Source organism: Esox lucius, chromosome 11 (assembly GCF_011004845.1).
Source record: "Esox lucius isolate fEsoLuc1 chromosome 11, fEsoLuc1.pri, whole genome shotgun sequence".
NCBI classification, from domain to species: Eukaryota; Metazoa; Chordata; class Actinopteri; order Esociformes; family Esocidae; genus Esox; species Esox lucius.
Window position 1 is genome coordinate 39,022,892 of NC_047579.1, and position 24,646 is coordinate 39,047,537.

A 24,646-nucleotide genomic window follows, 5' to 3' on the forward strand; every position below is an offset into this window, starting at 1 on the left:
ATCATTCTAAAAACTACATCACAGCAGCAGCTCCATAGCCAACCGGGAAGGCACTTCAACGGGTGGTAAAAACCACCCAGCGCATCACTGGTGCACAGCTTCCTGCCATCACAGACCTCCAGCGCAAGCAGTGTTTGCGCAGGGCGCGCAGGATCATCAGGGTCCCTCCACCTCCATGCCACAATCTGTTTGCCCTCCTACCATCAGGCAGGGGGTAGAGGTCTATTCGATCCCGCACCAGCAGGCTCAGGAACAGTTTCTTCCCATCTACCTTGCTGAACTCTGTGACCCAGAGAACTCTGTTGACCCATCACTAACCATACCTCCCCGCCTCTCAGGGACCTTGTTGCACTACTCGCTTGTGCTACTCTGTCACTGCCTTGCAAAGCCTGATAATGGTCGTTTTCAGTTGTTACACATCTAGAATGCCATTTAGAAATTGCCATTTCTACCCAATCAACTATTATCTCACTTGTAACATACACTACACCTAAACTTTCTGCCCTCCTCCATTTGCCTTGATTGCACAATTAGTATTGCCATTTGTACTGCATTTGCCTTGATTGCACAACTACACATTCCAATGGTATAATACATAGAGTATACATAATACTTGTAAATACTTGTAAATACATTTTCTGCCCTCCTCTAATTGCACTTCTGGTTAGATGCTAACTGCATTTCGTGGTACTGTACTTTTCAATGACAAAGTTTAATCTAATCTAATGTTTCAGACTGAGCCCCCCCTTTTACTCTAATGGTCTGTCCCATATTGTTTCTCACGGCAGCAACCCAAAAGACGTTTAGGTTGCTTACGGTGACCATCCACCGTTCCGGCGTGATGGATACGATTAATTTTTCATGAATAGCATCAAGGCATTGTTGATGGTTGCGCAAAGCATCTCAGGACGGCAGCATGGTTGTATGAGCTGTTCTGGCATGTCAAGAAGTTGGGCCACGGTCAGTATTATGCAAATGATTCCAGCTAATGTGAGGCATTTATCCAATGGAAGTAGAGTCTTTCATAAACAAGGGAAGGTCTTCCTTGTGGGTCCCTCATTTTACTGCAACATGTGAAAATATTTTGCATACCGTAGACAAATAGCGTGGTGCTGAGCAGCACAAATTGCCTTCCAAAAATGGGTATTCATCCTTGCAATCCGGGCTCCGACTCCCACAGATCAGTCCTATGTTTGGACAGTCTGAAATACTGCAGACCTCATGAGAAAGATATCTCACAGATACTGAGTAAAAAACTTGAATGTAAGGTTTTAAAAAACATACAAAGAACAATGAGAAGCCTTGAATGTTTTGAAATAAACGTAATTGATAAACCTGTTGATTAATCTGTTGCCATAGTGGTGCAGACTAGAGTCTGACTGATTATAATTGTGAATTGATTATAATAAAAAATTAATGTTGTTTATTGATCAGAAACTGTCTGAGAAGCCCATTTTCCAATTTAAAACTTGCATTCATGACAAGCTAAGTGAGTGTCATCCTGGGGACTAATAGGTTCAGGGACCTGGCCTAGTGGGCAGAGAACAAGTGAATTGTCAATTAAATGCTGTCTTATCTCTGCCCCATTCTCTAAGACATTTTTCATTTCATGGGGGATTCCTTCTCATACTATTATTGCCATTTTTCCTTTCTCTCCAGTATTCTTCCACATAATAATTCATGTTTTTTTCTTATCTCACTAGGCCTATGAAACAAAACTGATGCAAGGATCTTTGCTGTTTTTACTATGTTTAGTTTGCTATTATTGGATGTAAGGCCTATTACCTAACATTTTGTGTACCAAATTGCTAGCACTCATTGATTGGTTGAACAGTGTTAACACAAGTTATTTATATTGGTGTGAGGAAGATCCAATTCAGATCAAGGGTTTCTTGTGTATTAAAAGAGTATAACAGAGTTGCAGACATTTTTAACTACTTTGATTTGTTTTTCTGTCCTGCACCTGATGTTTAAAATGCAGTTGAAAGTACACAGTAAGCAAGTTTTTATAAAATGTTTGAGTAGATCATTATTTCTGATTTTCCTATAATTTCCTTTTTGTTAGCCGAAGAGATCAGACTGGTCAATGGCTCTAGTCGCTGTTCAGGAAGAGTCGAGGTTCTTTACGAGAGCCAGTGGGGAAGAGTGTGTGGTCAGAACTGGGACATCAATGACGCCAATGTGGTTTGTGTCCAGCTGGGATGTGGGAGGGCTAAAAGTGTCCTAGATAGTGCCCAATTAGGACACAGGAGTGGTGGTGGGACTACATGGCTGGATAATGTTGGGTGTCGGGGTAATGAGAGTTACCTCACAGAATGTTCACATGGAGGGTTGAAACACCAAGACTGTTTTCAGGCTAAAGATGCTATAGCTGTCTGCTCAGGTAAGAACACTCCCCGTGTTTCTGTCATGACTCAAAGATGTAAAATGTATGAAACATATTGCAATACCCTAATCACAGTAAATGAGAATGTTGTAACACTGATAAGTACTTCCAACTGAGAAGCATATTCCAGTAGTTTTAACACTTAGTCCAGAGTGAAAGAAACATTTAGTAATTGAGTAAATAACCTTGTTTCCTGCTGAACATCAAATTCAGTTTAATGCTTGTGAAAGAACTATGTTCAGGAAGGTATAGTGGAATTCTTGATCTATATCAATGGGTTTATTTTATGTTTTAAATGAGCAACATTGTTGTGTACATTGCTGTGTATACACACCTTGTACATGTGAAATGTAAAACATAAGCCTCAACCTAGTTATCATTTTTAACATTTTCAACGACTATGAAATATCCAACCAAATTAGAAATGTTACTTATGTGACAGTTAGGAATGCTGGAGCAATAAGGGTAACAGTCTTTGTCAAAGACCCAATGAGATAGACTTTTACAATGTAAGCTCAGGGATTCAATACAGCAACCTTTCAGTTAGTGTCCCCATGCTCTTTCTTGTTACCTGCAAACTTATTGCTTTAAACCATAATTTTCTGTTTCATTCATAGTTAAACCAAGCATCCGACTGGTTAATGGGACAGACCTCTGCTCTGGGAGGGTGGAGGTCTATCAAGCTGGCCAGTGGAAAAATGTGTGTGGAGACACATGGAACCTGCAATATGTTAACGTTGTGTGTAGACAGCTGGGTTGTGGAAAAGCGCTGTGGGCCCCAGAGAAGGCCTACTTTGGTCAGGGCAGTGGGCGCTCTATCACTCAGTGCTCACGCACAGCACAAAGAACGCATGAATGTGGTCATGGTAACGACGCTGGTGTTGTTTGTTCAGGTAAGTGTAGAATCTATTGTCTACACTTCAGTTACATCAGGATTTGGTTTGAAAATTCTGAAAAATGTAGAAATGTCTCATCAATGGGACAATCCTGGTAAGCATTAAGTATTACTGCCATATTGAGCCCTATTCTGCCACCTAGTGGAGAAATTACAGTTTCACAAAGTCTGGAACAGAGTATCTGGCTAATTCAGTATATAGTCCAGCAGACTGTTCCCTCAGTTAATGTAAGTTCACTGGATGTTTTGACCTACAGGTTTGGTCTTGCAGAAGCCTTACCTCTCCATAGACCCGTCCTATTCTGACATCTTACATGGAGAGCAGGTCCAACTCACCTGCAATCTCCCAACCCTCATCCCATGTAATGCTGTAGAATTCATCTTCAACCTGAATGGAGACTCTGTCATGAATGTAACTGTTGGATCCTCACAGTCCAGAGTTATGTTAACCCAGTTTAAAATGGATGCTTCACATCAGGGCAGATACAGCTGTCTCTACAGAACCACCTCTAATGGCCAGGCCGTCAGCTCTCCTTACAGTAACTCAACTGAAGGTGAGATAGTTTGAGGAATCTAATCATCATAGTTAATCATCACATACAGTTTTAATGAGTGTAATCACCACTGTCAAATTCCTGTTTATATTTTCTACAGTGGTCCTTCTACATCCAAAAATCTCCCTCAGTGTTTCAAATGTTTCGATGTTCTGGGGATCTAAGGGGCCAAAGGTCACCAGGGGCCACAGCTTCTCCATCACCTGCTCCATTCAGCCACGGTATCCTGGAGGTCTCTTCCATCTGGACTTCTCTGGCTCCAACAGGACTGAGACTAAGCCAGCAGTCAACCACTCTGCCTCCTTTCACTTCCCTTTTGCAGAGTATAAACATGAGGGGAACTACAGATGTAGCTATGAAGTCAACTTTTCCACTTGGGCATTAGGGTCAGCTAAAAGTAATCTGACCGTCACCATTAGAGGTAAAAATAACACAAGCTTTACCAAAAAGCTGTACCAAAAGCATCCTTTATGAAACCTAATGTAGAACAATTTGAGTATTCTAACGAGTTATTTTCCTTCATGTCAAGTGTTGTGCTTGTTTTTTGTATTATATGAACAATAACCTTAATTTGTCCACTTCAACTTCTTTACTTATCTTTATGACTTTTTTTTTAATACTTCTATTGTCTCCAGCATCCATGGTCCCCTTCATTGCCTCTGGAGGGACTGGTGGGCTGGTACTGCTGTCACTGTTTCTGGTTGTCCTCTATCTAGTCAGGAAGAGGACAAGGGGGAGCAGGAATCCATCTACAGAGACAAACCAGAGAGAATGTAAGTGTTTTACTATAGTGATACTCAAAGCCAGAACCTGAACTTGAGTTAGACCTTAGGATTGGAAAGTTGAGTCAAGTGGAAGAACAATTCAGTCTGAAATGTGTTTGTTAATAAATCATTTCATTTGGAAGTATTTTTCGGTCATCCAGACTTTGCTGTTGATAATATTAATGAACCAATGTTTATGTGACAGGTATCAATAACAGATACGACAGAGGCCGAGAAGAAGGAGACTATGTGAATGTTGAAAATGTCCTTTACCAGAGAGGCCCTGAAAAAGTGAATTGTGGTGTTAAAGGAGTTCTACCTGGGTTTCGTGTTACTACAAACAGTTATGATGAGGAAGATGATCATGATTACATTAATGTCTCCATTCAGGACATTGCTCATGACATGAATGAGGACATTTATGAAAACTGTTAGGAAAATGAATAGCAGACTGACTTATTTCTGACTCAATCACATGGATTGGCCATAGAAACAATAATGCTATAGTTACAGCTATGTTTGGTATAACATTTTCATAGCATTTTATTTAATAATTAATGACAAAATCTTGATTATGGATGCATTATTATTGCATAATTTGTGAGTGGGGCACCATCTGCTGGTTATTGCTTGGCAGGAAATACATTTTTTTGAAAGACATTTCAGGATAATAGCATTTCTCCAAGATATGATCTTAATGTTATTAAGGCTTCAATCCAGGCTTTTACATTATTTTCAAGGCATTTGCAACTCTTATTTCATAACCAATTTTGCCATCATATTTACTCTGTTTGATAATTTAACTTGTAACTTGCTAGGTTGAGAGCACATGAGCCACACTTTACGGCCACTTTAAATCTTTGTAGAATCTCCCTTTGCCAGTAAAACATCAGTCTTCTCCTGTAACAGGCAGCCAGATTCAGATGTAAAATGTCCTTGTATTTCATGTGACAGTCATTTTATCTCTGTGCAATGATAGTTATTTAACTCTGATTTTAAATATACGAAAACATACAACTGATACGTAGATTTGTAAAATATAATTATTTGGATACCAGTGTTCGCGTTCATGTTACATATTACGGCACTACTGCGTAAATTGAAACCTTGGCACTGCCCCATAATATTGGTACCATCTTTAGAGTGATAGTATTACGTAGGCAGGGAATCTGAAAAACAACCCCACAACATCACGGAACCTCCACCATACTTAACAGTGAAGAACAGATTATTTTTGGTAAATCCGACCTTCTGTTTACGCCAAACCCACCTTGAGTGTTAGTTGCCAAAAAGCTACATTTTTGTTTCATCTGACAATAGCACTCGGTTCCAGTCAAAGTTCCAGTATCGTTTTGCATACTCCAGGGCCCTCATTTATCAATGTTGAGAAAAGCTTCTAAATTAACTCACACAAAGACAATTTAGAATGTTCACAATTACAAAAAAGTTGGTATTTACCAATTGCTCATGTTTGATTTACGCACACCTGTAATTTGCCTTGATAAATCAGAAACTTTCTGGAACACTGTGCTAGTGCATGTGAAGTCTCATTTACATAAAGAACTCCCCTAAATGATTTATGGTCACAAACCTTCCCTTTAAAAGCTATACTATAATAAAATATTGCATATGTGACAAATTAATGAATTGGATTGAAACAAAGGACCGTTTGCACTCCGCATAACATGCACACATTATGCTCTGAAAAATGAACACAGCCCATGTTTCAGGTGTACACAGCAACAACTGTAATAATGCAACAGAGTTACTCACTTTTGCTAACTTGATTTGGATTGTGGAGTCTGGTGGCCTGTTGTACTTTTCGCATGAGCCAATTTTTCTCAGAGTATGCTTGTCTTTAATGAGTTTGTCATAGAAATCTGTGCACTTTTAACCAAAATGTATTTTTATTCAAAATGTATTAACAAATAGTAACCAAACATTGCCTTTGTTGTTGTTACAGCGAGTAAAGATTTCACGTGCACAGGTGCTTTTTCAAGACACCTGAAAACTGGCCATGGAAAAACAGGACATTTTGTCACCCTATATACGCTTTAGGGGGTTTGTAAACTTGTCGACCGTGGCAAATAGTGTGGATATTATTGATATTTTTGTTGATTATTCCCAATAAATGTTGCTGTCTAGCTCTGTGTAAGTCATAGTTGAAGCTACCAAGGTTTTGTTTATAGATGTCATAGTGGATTTGAAGTTTTCCTCCACTTACGTTCCGATTTCCTACATTCTCTTTTCAGGGCGCTTACCATCATGGTGGTTCTCCATGTTGTTTTCTGTTTGCTCATAGTTTTCTTTAGCTTTACCGGTGCAACACGATCCATGACATTCAGTATTTTGGCATTAAAATTATCCAGGAGTACATCAACTGACTCTGAACTTATTGTTGGAGAGAAAGCTATGGCCTCCATAAACTGAGCATTGGTACTCTCGTTAATGTACCTTTTCTTAACAGAAACAGAGTTTACTTGACCATCCGGGGTAATAAAAAAAAGACAAATGATCAGACAGGGCCAAGTCTTTAACCATGACAGAGGAAATATTGAGTCTTTTGAAGTGAGATCAAAAGAGTCAAGTAGTGCAAAAAGTTATTAGGCATTACTGTCCATATTATCTATGTGTATGTTAAAATCCCCTGTTATAAGAAATAAGTATAATCAACGAACATAACAGAGAGTAGTTCAGCAAAATCATCAATCAAACTCGCAGAGGTCTGTAAATGGTTAAAAACAAAATGCTAGGAACACCCTTCAAAGTAAAACAGATGTATTCAAAAGAAATAAAATGAAATTATTTTCTTTGCACGGAATATATCTTTCAACAGGGCAACCACTTCTCCTTTCCTACCATTTCAACATGTATTCATAGAACCTCATATTTTGTGCTGTCTCATTGAAAACACTGGCACTACAGTCTTCTGTTAGCTAGGTTGTAGAATATTACAATTGTTGGCGAGAGATCTGATATTAAGTAAACCAGCTTAATAGAGATAATAGGGGTTCCTGGACTATTAGGTTGACGTGTTACAGATAACAGATTAGACAGGTTTACTGCATAAGTTGCATGCACTCGATTCCTTCTATTTCAAATCAACACAGGAATACAGATACTAGATCCTAGCTTGTTCTCAAGACAGTCGACATTGCTATTTTTACAATAGCAGGGACCCGAAGCACATCACCGAGTATATTCTGTGCTCTGTGGCAATAAAGGACAAGATTGTTGACAATGTGGCAGTTGTCTAAGCAATGAGGGTGGATGTGGGGGAGGGGGAAATGGTGAGTCTGGTGGAGGGGGGGATGGGAGTTGTTGAGCCCCCGTTTGGGACAAGGAGAACTTCTGGAAGCATTGGGTGATTTTAGTCAGGGGGTCCGGTGAGGGGGGGTTGGATACTTTGCCTATGTGCACTGTCCTTAGGAGTTATTTGAATATGGATGCAATAACTTTTATCCATCTTTGAAAGGATTGTATGCCTGTGGGCTCAATCTAGGTAGAAGGCTGAAGAGTGCTATACTTCAGGCACACTATGGTTCCATTCTAGATTTCCTGGTTAGGTGAGTAGTGTGAAAATATTTTGGTGAAGACAGACTTTACTGTCTACCCAAGACAGGATGTAACAGATGTGCTGTGAACTGAGTGTCATCACATGCAGGGCCGGCTCCAGCCATAAGTGACATAAGCGGTTGCTCATGGCCCCTAACTGCTAGGGGGCCTCCAACTGCTAGTGAGCCTTCAACTGATATGATAAATGAAATGGCTAAAGCCGGCACTGCTCACAAACCTTACTATTGCCTGACAGTGTGACAAACTTGTCATTACACTTTTACCATGAAATGTACTCAGTTCCTCAAGATGAGAGTATGGATATGTGTTCTTCATTTGACAGTGGGTGAGTTTAATTTCTAAATTGTCCAAAATACTTTAATTTGATTGCTGGTTTGCTTCATATGTAGTGTCTATAAGGATGACACCTTACCCAATACTTAAAGATGCATTCTAAAATCAACCAGTGGTTTTGCATTACTGGCCAGAAACATGATCACATTTCGGGATGATCAGTGTTGACTAATGCGTCCCGTTATCTCAAGCACAGATCTACAGTACTGTTTTTATATCAACGTCTGTGTTTAAATCAATGTTCTATTAACTATGTACACTACTGTTCAAAAGTTTGGGGTCAAAAAATAGTAGGAAATATAGTCATTGATAAAGTTAGAAATAATTACTTTTAATTGAAATAATACACAGGACAGATGGTTGCTGATAATGGGTCTCTGTACGCCTATGTAAAAATCAGTTTCCAAGTCTAACAATGTCTACATTGTATTTCTTATAAATGTTATTTTAATGTACAAAAAACTGCTTTTCTTTTGAAAACAAGGACATTTCTACATGTGTGACCCCAAACCATTGAATGGTAGTGTATATGTATGATGTCATGTACAAACTTCTGCCGTTATGGCTGGATGGAAAATTCTTGCTAATTCTGTGTCTAGGAAATCTCTTAGACTGTAGGGCCAAAATGAGTAAAAATGCACCACTTTCAAAACTGTCACTTGTATTTTTATTGTCTCGCCTGCCTCTTCTCTGTTGCTCTGTGTCGTCCATCCACCCACCAATTTGTGCCATCATGTCCTGGACCACAATTTTGGAAATGTATTGTTTCATTTCCTGTTTCTGCAAGTAAAGTTGTTCTCTTTAGAAAAATCTGCTCGTTCAAGGATCATTATTTGCAATGGTTTGCCATTTTTTTTCAATTACTGCCCAGTATCTTTCTTATTGTCTACATTGTGTAATTCTTTGAGAACAAAATGACGTGAAAATGGTCAATGTAAACCAACATTTCCAAACATTGGAGGATTCAAAACTCACACCAAAAATCGAAAAAACAATGTCTAGGCATGCTCCTGATGAGACGGTGGATGGTGTCCTGGGGGGTCTTCTCGAAGAACTGGATCAGGGCATCAGTGAGCTCCTGGACAGTCTGTTGTGCTTCCTGGCGGCGTCTGATGCGCCAATACATAACAACACATAAGTTACAAAACGTAACAGTTGGAGATACGCACTCATACGTTTCTACTTTATTTGTCAAATGTACTGAATAACACAGCATCATCCTGAACAATGAAATTCTTGTGACATGGCACCCGACATCTACATAGTTAGAATTAAGAAAAGTATATAATGCAAAATATACAGTTACAAAATAACCAGAAAAGGAACCAGGCAAGCCTAGCTCAGCCGCCCCGTAATTCAAAGTGAAAAATGTTGTTTGTTGCCCTCACTGGATTCAAATCCAGGTCTCCACATGAGAGGCTGTGTCTTTAATTAACCACTACACCACAGTGCTATACGTTTTGCTTTTCATGCAGTTGTGTGATCATACATGGATTTCAAGTGTCATTGCTCTATCAGTTGGGTAGATAAGGTTTAGGAGACAATTATTGATTTCATCTGTATATTTTTCTCCATTAGGTTGTCTACTCAATGCACCTCAATTTACCGGTAAGAAAATATATATTATAGTTTATGATAGACATATGAAACATATGAAAATGTTTTTTTGACATCCAAATACTGACACCAGGGCTAAATCAGATGTACATCTGCTTATTATTGTTTTGGCTGTGCTGGTAATGGAACTGCGTTTACTATGGCTTATTCTGATAGGGGCAATGAAAGCTCAGAAGCCACTAATTTTTAATGGAGGGTTGCAAACCATAAATGTTCATTCAGGTCAACATTAGTTTATCTCTGTGATGGGTGTTTTACACCGTAAAGAGAAGGGAGTGGTTTGTGACACGAGCAGTGGTTTATCAATGTCAGCTGATAAGATATACCCCAACAGTGCCAAAACAACAGTTATGTTGATGTCCGATTAGTCATATATTTGTCTAAAACTCAAGTGGGTGCTTTTATACTTTTATTTCAACACAATATTTTTTTTAACACAAAACATTTAATGGACTGGCAAGATTTTGTTCAATAAATCGGTTTTAAAAGTATTGGCACCCCTAAAAAATTATTAAAAGGTTTGCACAGCGAAATCTGCACATTTACCTAATTCAATCAACATTTGAACTAAGGCAGGGGTACTTAGTATCATCAAAGTATGAAACATGTATATCATTCTTATGGCCGTAGTGCGTAATCTGAAAATCCAAACATGCAAATTGAGTCTGAATCACTTGGTTTTGACATTGCATGGAAGACTTGTTTGGTGTGCTACAAAGCGAGGTAACTGGCTTATCGAGGTAATTTAGGAGTAACGTAGTGATATCGGGTGTAACTCGAGGTAATTTAGGAGTAACGTAGTGATATCAGGTGTAACTTCCTGATTAACCCGTACTACGAAAGGTGGATATGTTTTAACCGAGGTACTGTATTTCTGATCAATTTGATGTTATCTTAATGGATGAAAAACATTGTTTTTCTTTCCCAATCATTTGAACATGTACATATTAGGTTGCATGTATGTAAAATACATTTGTTATTCATCACCACACAGTCAGCACAATAATAGACATTTCTGGAACAGTTGAAATTGGCCAGAGGATTTATGTGCGTACTGTGTAAAATGAATGTATCCCCATTTGACCTCAAACTAGTGATGGCCATTAGAGACTTCATTACCGTTCTTCTAGCAGCGGGATATTATGCTAGCAGTGCTAACTCCGATTAAAAAAAATAAAATAAAAGCCATCATTGAAATATATAAGGTAATATAGTTAACAATCTAGTCTTTACATTTTTTGTTCAATGTCTGTTCCAGTGTTATTCTTGTCTGTTCTTTTTCACAGAATAGATTGTTAACTATACTGCCTTGTACATTTAATTGATGTGATAAAGAAAATCTGAGTGGTGCTAGCATAACATCCTGCCGCTAAAATAACACCAATGAAGCCTCAAATGGCCATCGCTACCAAAAACTATGACTATGACTCATTGTGTTTTTTTTATTCACTTTTGCTCAGTTTCATGAAGCGTGCCAATACTTCATTAGTTGATTGTATGTAAATGATTATGATTAAATATTTATGATTGAGGTTTTTATTACATTTAACCAAAAATAAATTGTACATTTAATGCAGCTGTGTATATTGAAATAAATGTTTTTTTGATGTCCATCTCTTCAACTACTAGAAAGTGCCAAGGTCAGGCTGGTCAATGGAAATGATCGATGTTCTGGCAGAGTGGAGGTCTATCACAGTGATCAGTGGAGGAGAGTGTCTAGTGATGACTGGGATGATATGGAGTTGGATGCAGAGGTGGTGTGTAGACAGCTCAACTGTGGGAGTGCAGTGAGTGCCCCAGTGAATGCTTTCCTTGGTCAGGGCAGTGGGATGATCTCAATGGATGATGTGGATGATGAAAGCGATCTTTCAGTGGGGTCTGGTTATGGATTTGAAGGAGAGGATGGTGAAGATGCTGGTGTTGTCTGCTCAGGTGAGGGTTGCACAATGTTTGACAATCTCTTGTTCCCAACACATCTCAATTGCATTAATGACTAAGTGACACAATCGCAGGAACCACTACCCAACAATTATCTGACTACTCCCATGAAGCCCTGTTTGAAGTTCATGTAGTCGAGTCACACGTTAAGAGTAATAGGTCTGTGTTGATGATTATTATTTAGTTTACATTTACCTCAGCTGTGAATTTAACAGTATAACTTTGATGTCAATGTGTTTTACGACTAGAGAGTCCCCAGATCAGGCTGGTCAATGGGACCGGTCTTTGCTCTGGCAGAGTGGAGGTCTATTACAGTGGCCAGTGGAGGACAGTGTGTGATGATGACTGGGATATGATGGATGCAGAGGTGGTGTGTAGACAGCTCAACTGTGGGAGTGCTGTCAGGGCCCTAGAGAACGCCCATTTCGGTCAGGGTAGTGGGCCAACCTGGATGGATGATGTTGGGTGCTCCGGTGGTGAAAAAACACTGACACAGTGCCCACACAATACAACCCACAAATGCGATCACGGTGAAGATGTTGGTGTTGTCTGCTTATCAGGTAGAGGGTTTTATCATGCTATATACTTTGTGTGACCTGTGACATGTAAAGTATTCAAAGGGTTCTGAGCAAAAGCATATAATTAACATAATGAAACATTCTTATTGTCACAATATTAAGGAAAACTACTGCTTGTAATTGTCAATTAGCCCCGTTTCCAAAAAGGTTGGGACACTGTATACAATGTAAAGAAAAACAGAATTTAATGATGTGCAAATCAGTTAAACCCTATACTCAATAGAAAATAGTACAAAGACAACATAAAACATTTTGAAACTGAGATATGTTATGGTTTCTTGAGAAACACATGCTCACTTTGAATTCGATGCCAGCAACACGTTTAAAAAAAGTTGGGACAGAGGCACCAAAAGACTGGAAACGTTGTGTAACACCTCCCTTTGCAACTGGATCCAGGACATCCTGATGAGTAGAGCTCAGGTGGTGAGACTGGGCACCCTCACTTCCTCTGCACTGACCCTGAGCATCGGAGCCCCTCAGGGCTGTGTACTCAGTCCCCTCCTGTACTCCCTGTTCACGCATGACTGCGTGGCCAGACAAAGCTCCAACGTAATACTTTAGATTGGGGATGACACCACCATCCTGAATCTCATCTACAACAACGATGAGACCGAATACAGAAAGGAGGTAAGTGACTTGGCTACATGGTGCCAGGACAACAACCTCTTTCTTAACTTCGGCAAGACTAAAGAGATGATCGTGGACTTCAGGAAGCGGCAGAGGGGGGAGCACGCCCCCATACACATCGATGGAGCTGAAGCAAAGAGAGTCTACAAAGTTTCCTCCGTGTGTTCATCAAAGATGACCTCATCTGGTCCAGGCAATCAGACTCTGCAGTAAAAACCGCCCAAAAGCGACTATACTTCCTGAGGAGATTCAAGAGGTTTGGCATGTCTGCAAAAACTCTCACCAACTTCCACAGGTGCATCATTAAGACCATCCTCTCAGGCTGCATTACTAACTGGTACGGCAGCTGCTTCACTGCTGACCACAAGGCCCTCCAGACGGTGGTGAAATCTGAGGAGCGCGTCATCGGCTGCCATTTCCCTTCTGTGCAAGGCATCTACCACACATGATGCCTTAGGAAAGCACGGAACATCATCAAAAACTACAGCCACCCTGACTGTGGTGTTCACACTGCTGCCTTATGGTGATGTTACCAGAGCATCGGGACACACTTCCAGACTCACAACATTCTCTTACCCCCAGGCTACCCTCCTTAACCAGTAACACTGATCTATTGATCACATGGACACTTCATACGCTCTGGTCACTTTCTGTGTACATACATTAAAATATGCTATTGTACATGAATCCATCCATAGGCACTCCAACATTTATACTTATAATATGTAAGATTAAGTGGACAGAAGGGGTCAATAAAATGAACCTTAATTGCAAAACTTCCCCCAAATCTGAAATTTGGATAATAGCAGATTAAGCCTCGGTCTCCGAGGTTGCAGATCTGTAATGTGGTGTTGTTTCTTTCTGTAGCATCTCCAGTCCTCGTTACTGTTTCTGGCGCAGCAGTTGGTATTCTTCTACTACTGATACTGGTGGTCATTCCCTGTGTAGTCTGGAGGAAGAGGAGGAACAGACAGCCATCCATGACGATGTCCCAAAGACAATGTAAATCTTGATAGTGATTGGGGGGAGGATGTTGAGAGTGATTGGTGGGGTGCAGGGTTGAATATAGGGTTTCAAAATTCCACTGTGGAAGATTCCTTGAACATGGAAGGATTCAACCAAAAATGCTAAATCCTTAAACCTGAATTTCTAGAAAATCTGGGAAATTTGGTGATTAATGTCAGTGGTTTAACTTACACCAATCAGCCATAACATTATGACCACTGACAGGTGAAGTGAATAACACTAATAATCTCGTTATGGCCTCTGTCAGCAAGTGAACATTCTGTCCTCGAAGTTGATGTGTTACAAACAGGAAGAATGGACAAGCGTAAGGATCTAAATGACTTTGACAAGGGCCAAATTGTGATGGGTAGATGACTGGATCAGAGCATCTCTAAAACTGCAGCCCTTGTGGGGTGTTGCTGGTCTGCAGTGGTCAGTACCTGTCAAAAGTGGTCCAAGGAAGGAAAAGCGGTGGACCCGGCGACCGTGTCATTGGCGGCCAAGTCTCATTGATGCACGTGGGGAGCAAGGGCTGGCCCGTGTGTTACAATCCAACAGACAAGATACTGTACACTGCATGCACAATTATTAGGCAAATCGCATTCCTCAAGATGTCTTTTTTTGTTGAACAAACACAATACTCTGAGTCAATCCAAAATATCATTGAACCTCAAACCGGAATGTTTAACAAAGGATATTTATTTTTGATCTTTCTCAGCGGAATACATAAGTGTGCACAATTATAAGGCAACAGTTAGTGTGCAAAATTATTAGGCAACAAAATTACTCAAAAACAAAAAATAATTTCTCCAACTCCCTTATTTATTCTACATTTTTTGAGGAAGTGCAACAAATAAGTAACACAAAATGTAGGTATGGGAGTTGAGTTTCAGTCCACCTTCAACCCGAAACGGTCCAACTACCTCATCCTTAATGATAGCAGCCCATACCAGTACCCCTCCTCCCCCTTGCTGGCACCAGACTCAAAGTGGTGCCCTGGGTCCATTAGTGATCCAGCCACGGGCCCATCCATCTGGTCCATCAAGAGTCACTCATTTCATCTGTCCAAAAAGAATTGTGAATCTTATTCAGTGGTCTTCTTTCAGCCTTCTTTACCATGGCCATGTCTCTGAGCACTTGACACCTTGCACTTCTGGAATATGGTGGCACTGGAATAATGTTTTATTCCACTCAAGTCGTTTGCAGTTGATTTGCGTCTTCTCTTCTCCATGCATTTTTGCACCCCAGTTGACTACAAATACATATCACCTGAAAATGATTAAAACCAAGGAGCATTCAAGTTTATATGGTTTGGAGTTGGAAAATGTGCATAGAAATAATAATACGATCAGAATACTCACTTGCCTAATAATTGTGCACTCAGCGTAGCTCAAATTGCTGTAAAGGTTAATGCTGGTACTGATAGAAAGGGGTCAAAACACAGTGCAACGTTTGTTGCATATGGGGCTGCTTAGCCGCTGACCAGTAAGGGTGCCCATGCTGACCCATGACCCCTGCCGAAAGTGCCTACAATGGGCACATGGTTTGAGGAACACAACAACAAGTTCAAGGTGTTGACCTGGCCTCCAAATTCCTCAGATCTCAATCCAATCGAGCATCTGTGGGATGTGCTGGACAAACGAGTCCGATCCATGGAGGCCCCACCTCGCAACTTACAGGACTTACAGGATCTGCTGCTAACGTCTTGGTGCCAGATACCACAGCACACCTTTAGAGGTCTAGTGGAGCCCATGCCTCATCAGGCCAAGGCTGTTTTGGCAGCAAAAGTGGGACCTACACAATATTAGGCAGGTGGTCATAATGTTATAGCTGATCAGTGTATATGATATAAACTGATTGCTATCAACTTTTAGGCTAGTACCTCAAAAATCAATCAATCAAAAGAAAAAATGAATAAAGACATTTTTTACACCACAAAGTGCTTTGACAGATACAGTAACCACCCTGAGTAAGCAAATGGAAGAACTGATGCACATTGGCTGGGAAGAATTCCCTTCTAGGGTCAAATATTAATAAGAACACTAGAGTGGTACCAGACTGAGGGGTTCCCAGTCCTTTTCTGTCTGTGCCAGGTGAAGGTTATAAGACTACAAGACCTTTTTGGGCCACATCACTGTTTTTGCATGTACATTAACTCAGTCTCTGACCTGATTTAAAAACACTAAGGTACGCACAGTCAGATAAAACTACATTACCAAACTGAAAAGGATGTATAAAAGCATCCAATAAAAAACAATAATTATTATTACATAAAAACACTGTAGGTGCACGGTGTGAAGATGTCGATGAAGAGGACTACGTCATCACTGAAACCATTATCAACAAGAACAGATATGACGACCTGAAGACAACATACCATGCAGGAATGTATGTGAGCAGGGATATGCATAACACAACAATGGAAATAATTATAACAGTTGTGAAAGAGGAACGTGTGTCAAGTTCCTGATTTTAACATTATACAAGTAACTCAAATGTATAAAAGTTGTTTTGATTAAAACACATTCACCCAGACAACCTAACACAGCTACAAAAGCATGATTGTAACTCAAAGGTTTGTGTTCATCCTCAGGACCGCTCCAGGAGCCATGACCAGGGTTGGAAACAATGAAGCTGGATCAGGGGCTGCTGAGGCCACATATGAAAATCTAGATTCAGTCACAGGGATGACCACTGCAGTAGACATGTATGGTGATGAGAGTGATTATATAGTCTTGGAACAGCTTGGTTCATGTAATCCTAGAGAGGGGAATTGCTATGAAGATGACAACACATATGAAAACTGTATGTGAGGCACTTGATAGACTCTATTGGGGGTATTTCAGAAAGCAGAGGGGTATACTATAAAAGGTGTTCAACCTACTCAGATCAAGGAAAAGTCAGGGATGAGAAACTCTGATTGCCTAAAGTGGTGTTAAACGGTACGACGACTGTGATTAAGATGTTTGTTAGTTGACTCGGTGTTAACACACTGGAGTTTGTGCGCATTCGCCTAAAAGGGGCGCGTTCGGCAACTCAAGCTGAGTCTTCTTTCCTGTCTATATTTATAAGCCTCCTAGGCGAGATAGAGGTCAGGGGGAGATTAGGGGGAGAAACAATGGGCAGAGGAGAGAAGTAGTGTTGTGGTGTCAACAAAAACAGTGGCGAATAGGGCAAGTGACTTGGTGAGTTACTGTGTAGCACGGTGGCTAACGCTGGTTCGTCTAGGCTAGTACATTGGTGTTATACAATACATCTGCTTCAGCAAACATACTTTCGACCTTGTTTTATATCAAACATACATGTAGATTGTCTTAATTTAAGCCAGCAAGGTTTTGTCTGGAGTACTGGAAACTGGAGTATTGGGCTAGCTAGCTGCCTGCTAACAGCATGCGGGGGAATTGGGGTGTTTGGGCTAGCTGCCTGCCAACAGCTCATAGCTGTAACTTTGTGCAAACTGCATTGATGTCAAGGCAATTGCGAAAACCTGTTCTAAAGCTCAGTCTCTCCCTCTTTCTGTATACTGAAGCCCTGATGCTAGGAACTTGCAGTCAGCACATTTTTAATCCAGATGAGGGAATGGTTTCAGACGCAATTTTAGCTACCTGTCATCAAATCAACAGCTACCAAATGTTTGCTAATGCAATAGCCAAGCTAACATGTAGCTATGTTTCTAGTTAGATGGTGGATTGCCCAATACATACACGCTCAAATCACTTCTTTATTCTGAAAGTATTAGACTAAAACATTACAAAATCAGCCAAATTAAGAGTTAAAAGAATTAAAAGTAAGACTTACTCTGCTAAGAGCTCTTTTTCTGGCATGGAATTTCTGCAAGTGCTAGCACTTGGTCCTCCAGTCCTGCCCGCGCCAGGTTCAGTGGAAAGCTTTGATGGTGGTGGACTTGATTCCATCGAGTGCAACGAGGAAACAGCATCGGTAATCAGCCTCACATGGTCCTTACTCCGAAATCCCATCAGAGACTCAGAGAATCTCCAGGTCTATAACTCTCCGGAGTGAAATGAGCGCCACAAACGACAGAGTGTGTGGTGACAGACGCGGCAGTGAAGTCTGCTCTCTTCACCTGCACAAAACGCACCCAAAAACGAAAGACCTTGCTTTTCCTAGAAGGAATTCCACGATTTCCAGACAGGCTGGAATTTGTGCAACCAGCACAAACACAATAATTTACCATTATGGCTTGACTTCTCTAAAACTTTCTCTATATTTCGCTCTCTCTCACCACTGTAGAGTGAGAAGCGGAGTGGGAGCACAACCTATTGTTTGCCTCTGCCTACGTCATATGACGCGTTGCTAGTGGGAAAGGCGTATTTCAGAGCCTAGCTTAAAATGGGCACTCTTTCATCAAAATTTCTGCTTTAGGGTTTGTGTAACATAGCATTTTCTACTTATGTGTTTTTAAAAGACCTCTTCAGACAACATTAAGTATTAATTTGGTTATGAATTCAACCTGCACATTGCTCTTTAAAGAACAGTTAACGTCTAAATCTAACACCATGGTGCCCAACAAAGCCAGAGAGGTTTGTTGGCAGCATACAGATGACAGAAAATTCGTGAGAGTAGTGTTCTTGTCCTATGTTCTCTATTTTGGCTTACAGACTTTTTTTATGTGTAGTATGATTGAGATGTAAGGACAAGTAAAATAGTGTACTGCATCTTAATGTGAAAACAATTAAGATAATTCAGTTATGGCCTACGTGGCCTACATCTCTGAAATCGACCCATTACTCACTGTTAATTATTTAAGAACTACTCCATAGAACACCTAGGTTGCAGGGCTACCTGTATGAAATCTCAAAATACATGAACATTAATGCTGTGAAATGAATTGCAATTCACATAACACCCTCATGTTCTCCCAGGGGTGCTCTAATGGGGATATGCGTACGGTCAATCGCACCCAGTGCTCGAAGTGGGGCAGTACTCACCGCTACGCAGTACCGGCACTTCAACATTTTACTCTTAAGCATACCTGCACTTTATCTTGCATACCGCTACTTCTCACATGCAGCCGGTACTCTACCACTGACAGAAAAAGCGTCAGTGTCAGAGAGATTTGTAATGACCTAATGTAACTTTACATAAACTACTCTACCCAGAGGGCAATACATGACTTACTAAAGATCTTGACAAATCACGTAAAGGCAAGCAGTCGGTTCACCCTATCAGGAACTGTCTGATGGCTGCGGCTTCCGCCTGAGCGTAAACATATTTTTCACTGGTGAAATCCAAAACCTAGAAACTTAGAAAAAGTGTGTCGAATTTGAAATTGTAAGTCATGTTAGCCTGGCTTCAGAAAGGCAATAAAAGAACACTTGTGCTAGAGCTACACACTGTAAAAATCTCAAATGTAATGATATGCAAATGAAAGAGAGTACCGGCACCTATTTTTTCCCACTTCAAGCACTGATCGCACTAATCACTTTCGAGATTCCTATAGAAAAAATATATCTTCTGTATATAGCCGAAGGCCCAGTATATTGCATAATAAAAATAGACCACGTATTTTTTGCTAATTACTTGCGATCGTATAAAAAGCATACTTGATCTACAGAAGGCTTAAATGGCCAGGGAACACTTGCATCAAGCAGTTTAGTGAGATTATATACTCTACATCCTACTCCAGCGAGTGGCATTGGAGACTTTCTGGTCCTAGTAGCCAGCAAAGATATCGAATTCACTCCGATGATAATCAGTCTTTATTAGAAAACACCATTGGGGTAAACAAAAGGAGTTACACTGTCTTTAAACACCCTCGCCTTGCGGAGTGAGCCACTTCCAATCCGTGCGACAATGTCGATTTGGTCCCCCAAATGTCCCAGTCTTTTTGTGGGCGGAAGGGCGGTGCTTACGTTTGTTAACATTGAGTTAACCTTGAAGATAAACTGCTCGGAGCAGTTCAGAGATGCAGCGTAAATTGTCAAGACAGCATACCCTGTGTAAAACGTATTCAACTTTCGTAGTACGGGTTAATTGGGAATTACACCAAGTTACTCATGAAGTTACCTCGGTAAGCCAGTTAACTCGCTTGGTAGTTTACCCCTCAGGTTTAGTGAAAACCTAGAGTTAGTTGACTCAGAGCTGATGGAAACTCTAGGTTTACATTTTCAAAGAGACAGTTCAGCGTTTCTCTGAGTCAGTTACTACGGCAACATACTCCGTGAAGCTAACCAGCTCGCTATCAGGTTTTATCCAACTAACCCTGAGTTTGTCCCACTCTTTCACTGAAACCTGCTATCTGAATTTGTCAGACAGGTCATGTCTTTTTCTCGAAGAGCCACTTGAAACATGAATTCTCCGGAGAAATCTCCATTGGGAGAGAGTGATCAGACCCCGCTTAGAGGTTTTATCATTCTCTAATGATTATCTGTTTGAGCTTTACCGTTATTCAGCACCACCGATCATCTATCTGAACAATATTCTCAGCCCTCATGTCGTTCCTATGACACATCGTCGACATTGCTCTCAGTTTGGAACAAATTCTTCGTGTTGCAGTTTTCTGCATAACATCGGTGATACTGCACTGAAATGTTTTCTGTACACTTGTAGTGTTGCCAAGTCACAGACACACAAGACACATGAACAATAAGTCCACAGACGTGCAGGTATCAGTCTAAGCAGTAATCAGTTAATATGTTTGGGTTTCTTAGAAAATTTAACTTACTACTTAAATACATGTTGCATGTAGCAACATAAAGGTGTTTAATTAGGTAGGGGATGCTAAACATCATCACAAGTACTTGACTCAAGAAGTTTGGCATGTCTGCAAGACTCTCACCAACTTCTACAGGTGCACCTTTGAGAGCATCATCTCAGGCTGCATTACTGCCTGGTGCAGCACCCGCTCCTATTGCAAGTCCCTCCAGAGGGTGGTGAAGTCTGCGTAGCGCGTCATCGACTGCAATTTCCCCTCAATGCAACGCAACTATCATACATGATGCCTTAGGAACGCACGGAACATCAAAAACTACACCCACCAAGGCTATGTTGTATTCACACTGCTGCTGCGGTCTGCTTGACTCTACCGGAGCATCGGAGCACGCACTTCCCGAAAACATTCATGTTTAGGTATTTGATCATTAAATTCATACAGGTACATTACAACCTAGGTGCTTCGTGGACTAGTCTATATCTTAAAACATTAACAGTAAGCAATGGGTCAATTTCAGATGTTTAGCCTGGGCTTTACATCTTCATCGTATTACAAGAGTCTGTAAAACAAAATAGAGAACATATGACAAGAACACTGCTATTATGAATGTACTGCAATGCGCTGCCAACAAGCGTTCCTGGCTTTGTTGGCCGCCCCGGTGTGAGATTTAGCCATTAACCTTTCTTTAAACTCCTCATATCTTGAAATTATAAACGTGCATTCTTCTGGGGAAGTAAACGGAGCATGAGCCATTGTGCAAAAACTCAGCTGCCGTTGCCAAATGCACCCCTTTCGTGAGAATGCGCACAACTCCAATTAAGTTAACAGAGTCAACTAACAAACATCTTAATCACTGTTGTAGTACTGTTTAACACCAATTTGGGCAATCAGAGATTGTCAACCCTGAGATAACCCTGAGTAAAATGTATTTGATAACCGAGTTACATTTTAGTAGGTTGAACCCCCTTCGTAGCATACCCCTCTGGGGTTCTGTGTCTGTCTGTATTAATCGCAATGCAGAAAGGTGCCCCTGTTTTTTTCACTTGGTGCTAGCAACAAAAGATCTCACCAGTACAGCATGTTTGTGTTCATCATGCTTATATATCACACCAACAAACAATAGCACACATTCACCAGTGCAAATTGTTTCCAATTATAATTTCCTTTTGACAAGCACATATTGTATACCTTTGCGGTTACACGGCAAAAACACCAACATTACACACATTCACCAGTAGGAATCTGGACAAGTTGCTGGCATCAAATTCAAAATGGGCGTGTTTTTTTTACGAAAAACAATCACATTTGATATGTTGTTTTGCACTATTTTCAATGAAATACAGAAAAATTATTTACACATCATTACATTGTGTTTTTATTTACATTTTACACAGCATCACAATGTTTTTGGAAACAAGGTTGTATAAATAGTTACTTAAATGAACATCTGCAGTACTAAATATTTATAAATGGTGAGAAAAAATATATATAACCCATGTGACATATTATTGGAAATAATTATGAAGCTATATGCACTGAGAAACGTATGTTGATGCATGTTCCACTATAACATTTTAATTGGTCAATATTCCTCACTAACAGTTTGCCAAATGTTACAAATGTAAAAAAATTAAATAATACATTGACTAAAACACATTGTCCAGCTGGGATGTGGGAGGGCTAAAAGTGTCCTAGATAGTGCCCAATTAGGACACAGGGGTGGTGGTGGGACTACATGGCTGGATAATGTTGGGTGTCGAGGTAATGAGAGTTACAGAATGTTCACATGGAGGGTTGAAACACCAAGACTGTTTTCAGGCTAAAGATGCTATAGCTGTCTGCTCAGGTAAGAACACTCCCTGTGTTTCTGTCATGACTCACAGACAGATACATTAACAATACTCTTACAATAAATACTATAGTCTTATCATCGTAAGTGTGAATCTTGTAGCACTGCTAAAAGTATTCCAAATGAGAAGCATATTTCTGTAGTTTTAGCATATTAGTCGAGAGTAAATGTTAAGTACGGTCAATTAATGTTTCAAGCGTTTCGTAAAGCCTCAACACAAATGTTTCGATTGTCTCTGTGTTTTGGAAAGCGTCGTTCTGCCCATCAATAGCAGCAAGGTCAAAAATCCAAGTAAGTCAATAAGAAGTAGGTGATAACGCTTGGTAAGTAGTAGAACGGACAATACTTCACAGGGACAGAGGGAACAAAACCGCTGGTCTCTCACCAGCGGTCATCCACAGAAGAAGAAGACTAATGTTTGTGTTTTTGTGTGTGTGTGTGTGTGTGTAGGCTGACCTAATAGCAAGTGTTTTTATGCCAAATACAAAAAAAAGCAACATAAAAAAGTAATAAGGTTCAATTAATTAGTAACATTTTAAGTCATAATTAACAGTACACTAACTTTGAGTTAAACATACTAGAAATGTTTGAGTTAGAGAAAGGTTGAGGTTCACTTTTAGACAAGGTGAGATAACTTTTTGAGAACAGTGTGCTTTGGAGGACCTTGGAAATGTCAACAGGATGATCATGTAACTGAACCTTTAAAGCTTAAAACCAAAGGTTTCTTCTCCTCATCCCTGAAATAAAGCATGACACTGTTGGCAAACACATGATGTTCCTTGCTGTTACAGCCATTTGCAATAGAAATTAAGGTAACAGCAAGATAGCTTAAGTGTTTTTTGGATTCCTGACTTTGAGGAGTAGTATAGCTTAAAGCCGCTTTGTATAGCTTAAAGCGCATTCATGGCTCTGGTGTGCGATCGGGCAGTTCTGTTACACACTGTTGCTCGGTTGAGCGACATGACATAACACAGTGTTTGACAAACTAATATTTGGAAACAAAAAATTGCAATATTCTACAGACACACCAATGCAGAAAACAGAAAAGAAACATTTAAAAATCTAGAATGCCAAAAACCTTTGCCCAGTACTATGTATGCATGTACAGCTCCAGAAAATATTTAGAGACCACTGCACCTTTTTTTTTCCCCTTTCAATTTGCAGTGGTCTCTAATTTTTAACCCTTCTGTTCCTCACTCAAAACCTTCCTTTTCGACTTTTTTGGAAAGGAAAAAAAAAGTTGCAATGGTCTCTTATTTTTTCCGGAGCTGTATGTATGTAGTGTATATACATTACCAGTCAAAGGCTTAGACACATTTTGGTATTGAATTACTGTATTAATTTGAAGAATGCCTGGTCAATTCCTTTTCTATTTTGTGTATTTCGATGTGCAATTTTATCGAACCACATTTGTCATCTGTCAATATGCAATGTGTTTGGTTCACAGAAGCTTGTTATTTGCGGATTGTATTTATACATAATAACAAAGTCTTTAAGTCTAGAGCAGTCTAGACTTTGATTATTACAGTTTTGACATGTATTTAATGAAGTGAAACCAATAAATACTTTGCCGTGGCTAATATCATTATTTCTAAGGATGAACCTAAAAAGGCTTTCTGACCTGCAAAGAGATACTTACCAATAGGGAAATGGACATTGTAACATCAGTCCGTAAGTGCAGATTGGGAATAAACCTGCTTGAATACAGACCTGTTGTCAAACCTCTCCTGGGGATCCCTGGCCGTTCCATTCATTAGATGTATCCCAGATATAGGGCACCTCTATCTACATTAGATGTATCCCAGATATAGGGCACCTCTATCTACATTAGATGTATCCCAGATATAGGGC

The 24,646-nt window shown here is 40.1% G+C and overlaps 2 protein-coding genes across 4 annotated transcripts; both read left to right on the plus strand.

Annotated features, from left to right (window-relative positions):
• The first annotated feature begins 2,649 nt into the window (after positions 1-2,649).
• LOC117595229 lies at positions 2,650-5,034 on the plus strand. Its single transcript, XM_034295150.1, has 5 exons — positions 2,650-3,279; positions 3,539-3,835; positions 3,936-4,256; positions 4,471-4,608; positions 4,805-5,034. Exons 2-5 carry the CDS (start codon positions 3,688-3,690, stop codon positions 5,032-5,034), a joined length of 837 nt encoding a protein of 278 aa, XP_034151041.1. The 5' UTR covers positions 2,650-3,279; positions 3,539-3,687.
• A 3,421-nt stretch (positions 5,035-8,455) lies between these two features.
• On the plus strand, positions 8,456-17,693 carry LOC109616307 (deleted in malignant brain tumors 1 protein). Of its 3 annotated transcripts, none has more exons than XM_034295115.1 (6): positions 8,456-8,500; positions 10,087-10,116; positions 11,755-12,057; positions 14,136-14,270; positions 16,559-16,661; positions 16,867-17,693. In XM_034295115.1, the coding sequence occupies exons 1-6, from the start codon at positions 8,464-8,466 to the stop codon at positions 17,084-17,086; spliced, it is 828 nt and encodes a 275-aa protein (XP_034151006.1). In that variant the 5' UTR covers positions 8,456-8,463; the 3' UTR covers positions 17,087-17,693. The 3 variants fall into 3 exon arrangements, with proteins under 3 accessions (XP_034151006.1, XP_034151007.1, XP_034151008.1); XM_034295116.1 differs by having other exon boundaries at positions 8,456-8,496; XM_034295117.1 differs by lacking the exons at positions 14,136-14,270; positions 16,559-16,661; positions 16,867-17,693 and adding an exon at positions 12,312-14,125.
• The last annotated feature ends 6,953 nt before the right edge of the window (positions 17,694-24,646 follow it).

Bases quoted from the DNA above. Each gene is read 5' to 3' on its own strand.
- LOC109616307 (XM_034295115.1), top strand. From the start codon at position 8,464: ATGAGAGTATGGATATGTGTTCTTCATTTGACAGTGG. The intron at 10,117-11,754 runs GTAAGAAAATAT...TTCAACTACTAG, and splicing joins CAATGCACCTCAATTTACCG to AAAGTGCCAAGGTCAGGCTG. The intron at 16,662-16,866 runs GTATGTGAGCAG...GTTCATCCTCAG, and splicing joins ACAACATACCATGCAGGAAT to GACCGCTCCAGGAGCCATGA.
- LOC117595229 (XM_034295150.1), top strand. From the start codon at position 3,688: ATGAATGTAACTGTTGGATCCTCACAGTCCAGAGTTATGTTAACCCAG. The intron at 3,836-3,935 runs GTGAGATAGTTT...TATTTTCTACAG, and splicing joins TTACAGTAACTCAACTGAAG to TGGTCCTTCTACATCCAAAA. The intron at 4,609-4,804 runs GTAAGTGTTTTA...TTTATGTGACAG, and splicing joins AGAGACAAACCAGAGAGAAT to GTATCAATAACAGATACGAC.